The sequence below is a fragment of the Sturnus vulgaris genome, chromosome 1 (assembly GCF_052056855.1).
Source record: "Sturnus vulgaris isolate bStuVul1 chromosome 1, bStuVul1.hap1, whole genome shotgun sequence".
NCBI lineage: Eukaryota > Metazoa > Chordata > Aves > Passeriformes > Sturnidae > Sturnus > Sturnus vulgaris.
Window position 1 is genome coordinate 29,064,823 of NC_142243.1, and position 12,551 is coordinate 29,077,373.

Sequence of the window (12,551 nt, forward strand, 5' to 3'; positions counted from 1 at the left end):
TTTCCCTCTTTATTGATATTATCATGCTATTAGAGCCTCTCTCAGAAAATTTACTTTTAATTTCTTCTTTAAGGACATATGTAGAAGTTAACAAATATTCCACAAATAAATATGGCTGCTACTGAGAACTGGAATGTCAAAAGTATCTAAAATGTTAAAATACTGCTCTCAGATAATATGTACTCTACTGAACGATTCCCAGTTGGTCTCTTATTTAGATCAATTACCTTCCAATCATCCTTTTGAAAAGGCCCAGCTTTCAGTGCAGTACATCTACGTTGCTTCAAATAATTATTTTGCACAAAATCAACTCTCTCACACAAGGTACTGTGCTTCATTTGAGAACAAATAGGCTTGCACATAAATTATTTCTGAGGTTAGAAATTCTGCATATTGGTAAGCTTAAGAACTAACTCAGAGATTTTAGTGTTTAAAAGTAAATGGATAAATGATGTCCTCCTACTAATAGCAGAATAGTTTACCCAGAGATAAAAAAAGAGAATTAGCAATGCATCTGATGCATTGAAATGGAAACATACTTCTGCCCCATCATACAGCTATTCAGACAAGAAAATATGTTATTCATCTCTGCCAATTTTTTTGACTTTTAGATGTTTTAGATTTAATTTATATAAATAGATAGATAGATTAAATAGATAATAGATTAGATTTAATAGATATAAAGCATGATTCCATGCTAAATACAATTATTTCCTAACAAAACCTTTAAGTGCAATGTCAAATGACATTTCCAGATATAAAACAGCAATACAGGTTGGTAGAGAAACATATCCTTCTTATAATTAACACACCATGCAGAAGATTGACAGACATAAATGAAATCATTGCAGAAGTAACATTATCCAAATCAGAATATCTGTATTTTTGAAGTTATTCCCTGTCTGTTTCTCTGGGTAACAGGAACATGTGATATCATCACATAAGATATAATTAAGAATCACCCCAACACCAGCCTAAATTTAAGCAATTACCAATGGTAATCATCTTTGGGAAAATGGAAATATGATAGGTCTATTAGAAAGAATAATGAAAAAGGAAAAGATAGTTAAATGCCAGTAGAACATTCCATCAATATCCTAAGGCAAAGGCTCCTATGCGCATTCACTGAGGGAAATGTATACCCCTATCGCTCTACAAAAAGGCCAATAAATTTGATTCAGCATTCACAGCTTTGTAGGAAAACAATGAACTCTTTAATTGGTTCAAACTCCAAGTCAGACTTCAAAGTAACAAAAGCATTTCCTCTGTAACGTATTTGTAACAATTTGGGCTTACTGAATTCATAAAATCTAAAGAAAATTGCCTCTCTGTTGTCTGGCTTCAATTTCTCCTCTAATCTAATATGGACATTTTAAGTGGATCTGTAAAATCCCCCTCAACAGCACAACTGGGCTGAAGATGCTTCCTTCTTAGTAACTTCCACACCTGGTGTTAATCCCTTGCAATAAATACTACAGTGACACAGGAAGTCTCAGTTTCTGTTTTCACATTATTTAGACCATTTCTTAGGAGCAGTGGCAACCAGAAACATTAAATTAATCAGACAGTTGAGAGTGATAGAGTGGTACTTACTTTTATTTGGCTTTTCAGAGATTCGGGAAGGAGAAAACCTACTTGTGCAAGAGTTTCCTTCACATTGGTGATAACACAAACTTGTTGTGATAGGTTTTCTGTGATCAAGAAAGAAACCTTAGGATTTCATGCAAAAATAAATTAATCCAAATTACTAATCTGCTAAACATTACCTTCAATCCACATATTGTTGTTCCTTGACAGAACATTTTCAATAGCTGCAAATTTAAAGGCTACAAAGTACAGTTAATGTAAGTAAGTAATTTATATAATATACATCTCAAAATTCAAATTATATTTTATATTATTTTGTACAACATGAAATCATTACAAATGTCCCCAAAGCCCATTTAAATCTATTAAAAGATATTTTTTCAGGTCCACATTGACACTAGATGACAATCAAGAAAATTTTTTAAAATTTTATCCCTCTTATCACTTCAACAGATAACTAAATGCAGTGTCAGTAATATTGAGTAAATAAAGGGCGAAAACAGAAAAAACCAAACAAACAAAAAAAAAACCCCACACCTAACAAACAAACAAACAAAAAAAAACCCACAAAAAATCCCAGGTGATAACATAAATCCTATTCCCAACAATATATACTAAAAATTGCCAAAAAAATTATTGATGATACAGGAGACAGAAGATGTAACTGTTCACCTCAATAGCAAAGAAGTTGCAAAGATGTGACAAAAATCTGGGCGTGGGCAACTTCCAGATCTGGTTCCAGAGTTGGTGGAGCAAAATACAGTATTTTGTTGCTATCCGGAACAACAGTTTCAAGTTATTGCTTATCTGTTCCACAAAGCTAGTATTTCAGAAAACTAGTAATTTCTCATGTTATTGACCTCAGGTTTTAGATTCCGTGAACATTTTCCTTTCTTTAAGCCAACAAATCAAAATTCAAGTCTGAAACTCTCGAGTCTAATTCAGGACTTTAGATGCTAAATTAACACGCAGAACAAAACATAAGATTTCCAATGTTTTTGGGGTAGTCATTCCATAAGCAACTAGAAATTTCACACACGTAAAGTCTAATTATTTTTAAAGCAGACTTCAATGAAACTCCAGAGACAGAAATATACCAAACACCACCACAAAATAAATTAGGAGTGAAAGACAAGAAAAATTATAAAAACATGGGCTAACTGGTCTTCAAACAATACATATTTGTTGCATGTGGAAAGTTATTTCTATAATTACATACCACACAATACGTTCAATCAGATGCATAATTTCAGCAGTACAGAAATACCTCACTTTCTATTGTAAACCCACAGACTTCTTTATAAAAATAGACATAAATACCTGAAAATTAATTTTAAAGCTGCTGTAGGGTTTACATTATTGGAAAGTGACTTGTGATTTTTAAGCAATTTTCTGTGAGCAGGAAAAGTGAATTAACCACTGAGAATTCCAAAAGAGAATTAAAATGATTTTTTGAATCATGGATATTTATTATGTCCAATATTTATAATGTGACAACAAAAATAGTGGTGGCAACTGACTTAGTATTAAGTTAGCAAGAATAGGGAGGGAGGAAGAAAGGGAGAGAACAATAAACATCTGCTTATAAACCATCACAACCAGATGGAAATGAGAACTAAAAAAATGCATGGCCACTTCTCACAGGACTGGAAATCAGAGGATACCACAACTGTGGGAGAAATTATCTTCCCATAGATTCACTGGGCAAAAAAGTATACTGCACATACATCACAGTTGGCTTCTACTTAATAGAGAATAACTTTACGGTCTGAAAAATGGAAAACCATATTGAATTAATTTCTTATCAGCAGAAAGAAACTAATGGGTAGATTGAAATCAGAGCAAGAGCCACTTGAATTTAGTACTGTACACAAAGTGCAGATACAAGATAGATATACATAATAAACCAGACTAGCATATCAGATTTCAAGAACTCAGACTCTATTGAACGAAGTAATTTAATGAAGAAGGTCAGATTGGAACTATTACAAAAATTCACATGTGGAAGAAGGCTGTGGAATCCAAAAAGGCACCATAGGCTCAAACAGTTCTTTTTAAAAAGAAGTCTGTAATCAACAGCATCAGAAGTATTCTCACAAAAGACTGCTCAAAGGCTGCAGCTATAAAAACCCATCTCACTACTCTCTCCAGCCCTCTCAGATCTCTAATTTCCTGTAATATAAATGAGAAAGAAGAGGTAATTACAAAAAAGTAACTAAGATTTGCAGGCTGAGTTTAATAAAGAAGAGAGAAAAACCAATGAAGTGTGGAAAACTGCATTTTTTATACAGAGAAGAAACATAATGTTATAAGGGGAAAGTATGTTAATAAAGTAGGAGGCCCTTAAAGTAATGATAATACACACATTGAAAAAATGCTCCATGTTTTTAAATGATCAAGGAAAAGAGTAAAGGAAGTCTGGGAAATCATCATTTATAAAATCATCATAGTAAAGCAACAGTTCTGTTCTAGTTGAGATGTGAAACTCAACTTCTATTTAAAGCCAAACTATTTCAACTGGTCAAAAAAGATCCATGTGTTTAGACTGCAATTTTGCTGCATTGTGGTAAGGAAGATTGCGTGGAGCCTTCATTCCCAAGACTGCCAATGTCCTACTTCTGCTAAGATGATGGAGCTCTGTCACTCAGCCTAGTCACGCTGAACGCAGTGAGCACAGCGAATGCTGGCTCGTAACTCCAGGGATTCCATGAGTTTTGCTGCCTGCCAGTAAAACTGACTGTGTGCAGCATTTCATTCCTGGTTTTCAGAATTCTGTTTGGGTGAACAAAATAGTCATTCTGAAAAGCCACGACACGGCCATGTCACAAAGAATTTTAATATTCGGCTAAAAACATTTTGTTTTCCATTGGACCACTAAATAACTGAGGCTGGAAGGGACCTCAGGAGGTCTCTCCTTCAACTCCTTCTTAAAACAGGAGCACCCATGAGGTCAGGCCGGGTCACTCAACCCCTTACTGCTCTGGCATACAATTTCTCCAGGCAACCTGTTCACTGCTTGGTTGGCTGTCAAGGGTGAAAGAGGTTATTCCTTTTATTGAGTTGGAACTTCCCTTGGTTGGGTTTTTGTATTCTCTCCTGTCCTTCCACACTGAACCACAGTTCTACTTAACTACTTTCTGCCATAATTTCCTTTATATCTGCCCAATGCTTTTTTAGTTGTCTGTTCACTGTCACATTACATATCAGACTCTCTACCTTACTTTGGCCTCCTCTTCCTCGACTTGTTTAAACTTACTATTTCCCTGGAAATTTCCTCTCCCCAGTACACATCACCCATTTACTGCCAGCTTCATTCCAGCTGTACCTGATAATGGGGTAGTGTTCCCTATTCACATACATCACATTTGCTCCCTTTCAACACTTTTAACATACACTCAGAGCATATTTTTTGCATGAAATAAAAAATAGTTAAAATTTTACACTCAAATTTAAACATCAAATTTCCCTCTCAGGAGTTTTCTTCATTAAAGCTAAATTTGATATAAGATTTCAGAATTTATTCCATTAAATCTATTTTTTCTACATCAGAAAACATAATTTTCAATGTTTCCACACCCTCCTTTGATATCCTGAAAGCTTTAGATCACATTATTATTCAGCAACACCTGCCACAGTCTTTATCCTAGGATCGTACCCAATTATAAATTAAAATACGCACATGTTTATGAAACTACCATAGTTAGATGATGTATTAAGTGTACTCCAGTGGAAGACTTAGAAGTTTACCTTGAAGAGCATGCCACAAACAAGCAGCAATTAAAATAATATTTTGTTTGAATAAAGATAATAAATATCATATCTTGAAGAATTAATACCATAAGAAAAAAAAAAGCATCTGAATGGCAAATAGGTTTTAGCCTACAGACATATATTTTTTCCCTTAATTGCACATATATGTATGTACATACACTTGTTTTTGGAAACATGCACGTATACCACACCATTCTAAGTCTGCTATTACAATTCCTGTTATTCTGGAAGCACATCCTAATCATCAAAATGCTTTTGAAGTTTGCAGTGAATTCCAATTAGTAAATTAATTTATCAGAATTCCATTTGCACTTTCTACATAGCAATGGCTTGACTGGTCTAGAAATTCAGTATGGTTTCGTCTGACATCTTCAGAAACATCTTTGTTATGAGATGCTACTACTGTAAACATTAGAAAAATTAAATACTGCCAAGCATTCATTCATGCTCAACAGAAAGCGTTGAAATTGTAATTTGAATAATATAGGTAACAAAAAAATTAACAATTTTTTCTTGTTGTTTACCCATTCCCCATGTCTCTGTAGCCACAAAAAACTAAAAATCAGACTTAACACTGACCCAACCAATATTAGTACACAGAAAAGGAAGCAACATTTTGTGGTGGAAGGCAAGAAAGGAGGGTTGTTTTCACCTAACAGTAGCTATTCCAAGGAGTATTCCCCACCTGCAAGTTTATTTCTTTGGCTCAGAGCAGAGAGCAGCCATTGCTTCATGAGCATGCCCATGAACATGCAGCCTACCTCGCATAAGATCTCTGTCCTTTGCTAAACAAGGCTTATCTTAATTTAATTTTTATACTAAGTCACATAATATGTAGCTGCCAACAGTCATAAACAGTTTGAAGGCATTACAATATTTTTCTCAGCACTTGCAAAAATCATCATTTTATCTACATCAACAGATACTTCTTTAGCCAAATGTGAGGGCAAATTATCCAACCTGCAAATGCATGCTCTTGTGAAAAAGTAATTTATAAAGTAAGGCCCTTGAGAAAAGAAAAACAAGAAGGAGGAGGAGGAGGACAGAGAGTCAAACTGTAAGTTACAAACTTCTTCTGAGAAGCACCATTTAAAGTTTACATGTTGGAACTAGAGTTCAAAGTTATCTACCTCGAGGGCAGTAATCCTAATGGAATTTTTTTAGGATGTTTTGTATTAGCTTGATCTTAACTACATTTCTAGATGAGTCATCCCTATTGTAAGACAATGTTTTCTTACTTCAAGACTATTAAAAATAGGCGTGTGCCACCTTGTCTGCATACTCGACAAGTTTGTACCTGCTTGACTAAAGAAAAGCACAAAATTTGCTTTTTATAAAAGTTATAAAAGAGAATTGAGGAAGTTAGGAAACTAAAAAGAAATGTTTTAAGAAAACAGTCTCAAAAGAAAAATAACTCATTAGTCTATTTATATCAGTTAAATGTTTCTTTGTCTTGCCTTGAATGATATGCATGCATATAAATATCTAAGGTAAAACAAACGCATGTAGTGATGCATGTTTTTCTTACTTCCACCTGAATCAAGTTTAGCAAGCTGAAATTTGTTGAATTCCTGAAGAAAACCAAAAGTTTTGATCACTAATAAACATAAACTGCAGATGGCATATAATTTGAAAATTGTAGGCACAAAATTAAATGTGTACACTCAAAAATTCTTCATCACTATTGAATTTATCCACAGATAAAATGTGCATCCAGCACAGTAAATTGGGTAACTTAATAATAAACAAGTCAGCTGTGAAGACTGAAACAGCAGTGGGGAGCAGTGTGAGGCCAGAGCCCCTAGTACCTGGCACCCTTCTAGCCCGTGCATTCAGCTTCTGGGACATCTCCAGAGGACCTTTACAACATGAATGGTGGCATTTAGAGAGCTGGCATCTTGCTACTCGACATGTAGGACTTTCCCCTCAGGCACTCTACATGACACAAAAAATGATAAGCAGGAGCACATCGCTTACAAGAGCATGCAATGATAGGGCAAGTGGGACTGGCATCAAACTGCAAGTAGATTCAATTCAGATTAGATATTAGGAAGAAATTCTTTACTGTGAGGGTGGTGAGGCACTGGAACAGGTTGCCCAGAGAAGTTGTGGATGCCCCATCCCTGGAAGTGTTCAAGGCCAGGTTGCATGGGGCTCTGAGCAACACAGTCTAGTGAAAGATGCCCCTACTGATGGCCAAGGGCTTAGAACCAGATGGTCTTTAAGGTCTTTTCAAACCCAGGCCATTCTATGGTTCCATGATTCTACAATACAGCACCACGTAGTGGGTTCTGAACTCTCAAGAAAAGCAGACACTGTGATATAATCAATTACCCAGCTTGCAGGAAAGGCCTAACTGAGCATGCCTTGGCTTGTAGGATGGTTGCCATTCTCTAAGGTGACCTGTCCTTAGTTTCTCATAGGTGCAGCACAACACAGCAGAACATAGCTAGTAACATTTCTTCTGTAAAACTAACAGACATAAGACAAAATGATGTCATACAGGGGTACATCAGGATGATGCTCCAAAGGAAAAAAATATATTCTCCCCTTAAAAATGCTTTAAGTGTGGAATGAGCTGTGCATAAATCATCTGCCTAATATTAATTTACATGGTTCAACTGTCCACTGCCAAAATAATTCATGCTATAACCACCTGAAGGTCTGAGATTTTAAGCCCTTTGAAGGGCACAAAATAGATAAGGCACAACTTTGAAACTGCTGTTGGAGGACTAACAGTGCCAATTCAAAACCCCATTAAAGATAATTAATTATGTCAGATAGCTCTGTTATGCAGTGCCTTAATTTGTTATGAAGGATTCATTATACTGCTTGCATAATGAGCAAAGAACATGTACAGCTTCTGTTTCTGAACTCATGTAATGCAGCAAGATGCAAATCTAAACTTCAACAATCTTAAAGTACAGATTTTCATAAAGACCACCATAATAAGACTACTGTGGTTACTGAAGCAGATATAATGCATGCTGCCACAGCAAAGGGACATTAGATAGATAAAGAGATTAGCCTGACTGACCACCAAGAATGTCTTAGCTTTTACTTTAAATTACACAAGCTTTTTATTAAAAGCAACAGCTGAAAAAACTGTACCAGCTTAAGGAAAAAAAAATGTGGTAACATTACATATTTATATATATATATAACATAACAACTAAAATAACAACTAATCTCATTTAAAGATCTATGAGATTCTTAAAGCCCTTGTATACACAGGAGCATAGAAATTCATTTGGATGAAGGTTAGTTCCGTTTCAAGTTTGCAATTTTTTGACTACTGGCTCCATCTTCTTCAATGTGCCCCATCTGGCATTTATACACACTGCTAAGATCCCTGTGAGCCTTCTCTTCTCCAGACACAACAGTCCATGCTCTCACAGGATATCCTCATTTGAAAGATATTCCGCTACTTAATCATTGTCATGGCTCTTTGCATGATTCTCTTCAATATGATCATTTCTCCCATGATGTGGAAACCCAGAATTGGACTCAAAACTCCAGATGTGAGCTCACCAGTGCTGAACACAGAGGAAGGATCACCCTCCTCAGCCTGCTGGTAAATGCTCTGCCTACTGTAGCCCAGGGAGCTGTTGGCCTTCATTGCCATAAGGGCATATTGCCAGTCCTTGTTCAGTTTAGGGGTGCGTTGACAGCTCCTGTTCAATTTCTTGTCCTCCAAGACCTCCCAGGGCCTTTTCTGCAGAGCTGCCTTCCAGCTGGTCAGTCCCCAGCATGTAATGGTGCTTCCCAAGGGCAGGAGTCACATTTCCCCTTGCTGAATCTCCTGAGACTTCTGTTCACTCATTTCTTCACCCTGTCAAGATTCTTCTCAATGGCAGCACAACCACGCAGCCTATCAACTACTCCTCCCAATACTGCATTATCTGCAGACTTGCTGAGGGTGCTTTGCCCTCTCATTCAGATCATTAGTGAAGTGTCATGGACCCCTAGGGTAGACCACTAATGACTGGGCTCCAACTGGACTTTACTCTTTGAGCCTGACAGTTCAGCCAGTTTCAATTCACATCCACATTTCTAGCCTCTTCTTCATCAGACAGTCAATGAGAATGTCATGGGAGCTAGTGTCAAAAGCCATGCTGAAATCAAGTCAACTATATCCACTACTCTCAACCACCAAGCTACACATTTCATTTTAGAAGGCAATTGTGTAGGTCAGGCGTAATTTCTGGTTTGTAAATTCATGTCAACTACTCTCTCCCACCTCCTTTCCTTCAAAATGTTTGGAATTCCTAAGCATGAAAACTAGGACTGTGGAACTTCCAAGAATCCTATAAAAAGTAGGATTTTCAAAAATACCAGATGAGAGCCCATTGCCTGTCAGAACCGGAAATTTCCAGGCTTCCTAATTCTTTCTTTTTTATTTGTGCCTTAAAAAATAATTTAAGTAGTTCTAACAATGCATCTAATATGAAATATTTTCCCACTGTAATAACAAGATGGGACAACTAGCCCATCAATAGCACTAGCCTCAATAGCACACAGGTTTTGCTCTGATTTTCTTAAATAGGAACTGCATTCTTTTCTCTGGAAAGGAATTTTTAATCCAAAGGGAAATCCTTTTCTCTTCATCAGTTTCTGGAGTTTTATCTCTCTGCTGTCAACATGGAGTTAGGCAAGGGTCCCCTGAATCACTGCCCATCAATTTACAACAACCACCCCATTATATTATACAGTATGAGAATTCTTCCTTCCTACATTGTTTTTAGAGTGAGTCCACCTAGGTAAAGGCTAAATCCAGTCTTAATGTTAAACTGGAATTAAACTGCTGCCACCAGAAAAAAAAAGGTTAACAAACTGTTCAACAAAATACTTATAAATTAATGAAATACCTCAATATCTCTTAACTGCTATACCAATTTAGGCAACAACTGCCTGTATATAAAACAGTGAAGAGCCCTAAAGAATTAATATTTAATTTTCACTCTAGTACATAGAATAGAAAGATGGAACATATTCAGAATTGATCTTCAAATGAAAGAAAAAAAAGACCTGTTTATTCCTTATAAGGCCCATCAAAATTAATCTCTATTTGCCTGTAATATACACAGCTTTTTATAAGGTTCTGTATTCTGCGAGAAGTAAATAAAGATAAATATGCATAATACAAAGATTCCATTAAACAAGCTAAAACAACTTGCCTAAGCACATTTTATCCATCATATAACTTCTCTTAAAGGCACTTCAAACTATCACACACAAATTCTTAATTAGAATCAGGAATATGCAAACTGACAGTCACAAGGACAAACACATACCCTTAATGATTGATTCAGCTGCATACAGATCCCGCTTGTAGGTCACCTAGAGGACAGACAAGCCTCATTAGATTTAACAGAGCAGGAAGGAATGTAAAACCAAAAAAACAATGCCCTGAAGGCAATTCTCTACATTTTAAACACCACAAACAAGTGATATTGTCAATTTCTTAATTTTGGTAAAATATCACTGGCAATTTACGAGAACAGAGGTTGCAGAAACTACTGGAGCCTTGAGAAAATCCTTTTTCCAAACACTTAGATCTGCTTAGAACTCATTTAAAACTTAAAAGTATTTTCAATCCTTTGAAAAATCATGAAAACATAATGCATCTATTTTTTTACACATCCACTCTACTGCAATTTTATTGCTAGTAGATTGATTTTTAACAAGACTTGAGATCATAAAAATGACAGCAAGGGAGAAACCTTGTTATTTCTTTTACTAATATAGGTGTAATTTTTCAGTAGTGAAAGACTACCACTGTTAACGAGAGTCCAATTAACCAGTGGGAGTCAGTGAGACTACAAGTAGACTGCATGAGCTTTCAGAGAATTAATAAACATCAAATTCTTCTTGACGACATGAATCAGATCAAGTTAGATGAACAATAAGATGCTGAATATTTACTTGGTACTTGCTAAAACACCCTTCCTATCTGTCTTTCTACCCTCATGGTGGCTGACAGTAGCAATAATAGGCTTTGCAAATAAAATAACAGAAAATTAAAGTCAGCATCTACCCAAGACATTACCAGTCTTTGCTAGCAATGTTTTCACAGTGACAAGCAGAGACTTGAACTGACATGACTTAATATTTGTATTTGTTTTTACTGTAAATTAATTTTATGCTAAGTAAAATTTTACTGGACTTTCTGATTTTTTTTTTCTCTAGAGTCTGAATAATTATTTTCTTTCTTTTTGAAATGAACTGAACAGAATTCCAAAAATGTTGCAAGGTAAATCTTACAGCAGGACACCATTAACAGTATCAGGATCTTAGTGGCCAAGTAAGTGATTATTTGATTTTAACATAAGGATTCTTGTAACCACTTTCCTTTCAATCTCATAAATTAAGCTCTGTATTATAGTCAGACACAGATGAATAACATCTCATGATTTTCCCAATGCATTATATGCTTTTAAAATGAAAAACTAACTTACTTCCCTACAGTTTGTCCTGCAGAAGGAGTAGCCAGAGAATGAATCTATCCTGATAAATCTTAGGTGTCCGACTTTACATACAGACATTTATATTTTTACTTACTGTTGGGAAGAATCAATGTCTTGAAATTAGATTTAAGGATAGAGTGACCAACTGAGTGACTGATTTTGCTGCAAAGTTTCTTTCTGTTCACCAGATTCTAGAGAGCCTTTATACTGAACTTTCAGTAAAGTGTAACAGATTATAATCTTAAAACCTTTCAAGAAGCAAGACTAAAATCTGTTAGAAACGGTCGCACACTCTAACATTTACAGTCTCTTTGCATCGCAAAAGTTATTTTTAAAAACTTTTAAACAATCTGATCTAAAAAATGGTAGGTGCAGACTTCAAGAGAACAGCACAGGAAAATAAAAAGTTAAGAATTAACCTTTAAAAAATCTCTTCTGAAATTCTGAGGCAGACTTCAATGTTTTGTAAATGCTTTTTTTTCTAGAGAAATAAATCATCGAAGACGATATCACAGGCTTCATTTGTACTTCTTTCATAATCTTTGATCCTATAAGCTAATTTCAGATACAAGCTCCTGTAAGTTTCGTGAAAATTCCAGAGTTCACAGAAAAACTCTTCCAGATACCATCTGTGACCACCCCTTACCAGTCAAGGAGGGAGAGTTTCTCTACCTCTTTCAATTTGATAAGATACTAAATTCAATTCCCTGAATGGTCCCTATTTCT

At 35.6% G+C, this 12,551-nt stretch overlaps 1 protein-coding gene across 2 annotated transcripts in view; it reads right to left on the reverse strand.

The window, feature by feature from the left end:
- The window catches only part of CRPPA (CDP-L-ribitol pyrophosphorylase A), a 109,188-nt gene that overhangs the window by 52,574 nt on the left and 44,063 nt on the right, over positions 1 to 12,551 (reverse strand). For both annotated transcript variants that reach the window (XM_014894409.2, XM_088162478.1), the window contains exons 5-6: positions 10,653 to 10,698; positions 1,594 to 1,691 (exon numbers count right to left, since the gene is read on the reverse strand). In XM_014894409.2, the coding sequence (XP_014749895.2) occupies positions 1,594 to 1,691; positions 10,653 to 10,698 (144 nt within the window). The remainder of the gene's footprint in view (positions 1 to 1,593; positions 1,692 to 10,652; positions 10,699 to 12,551) is intronic.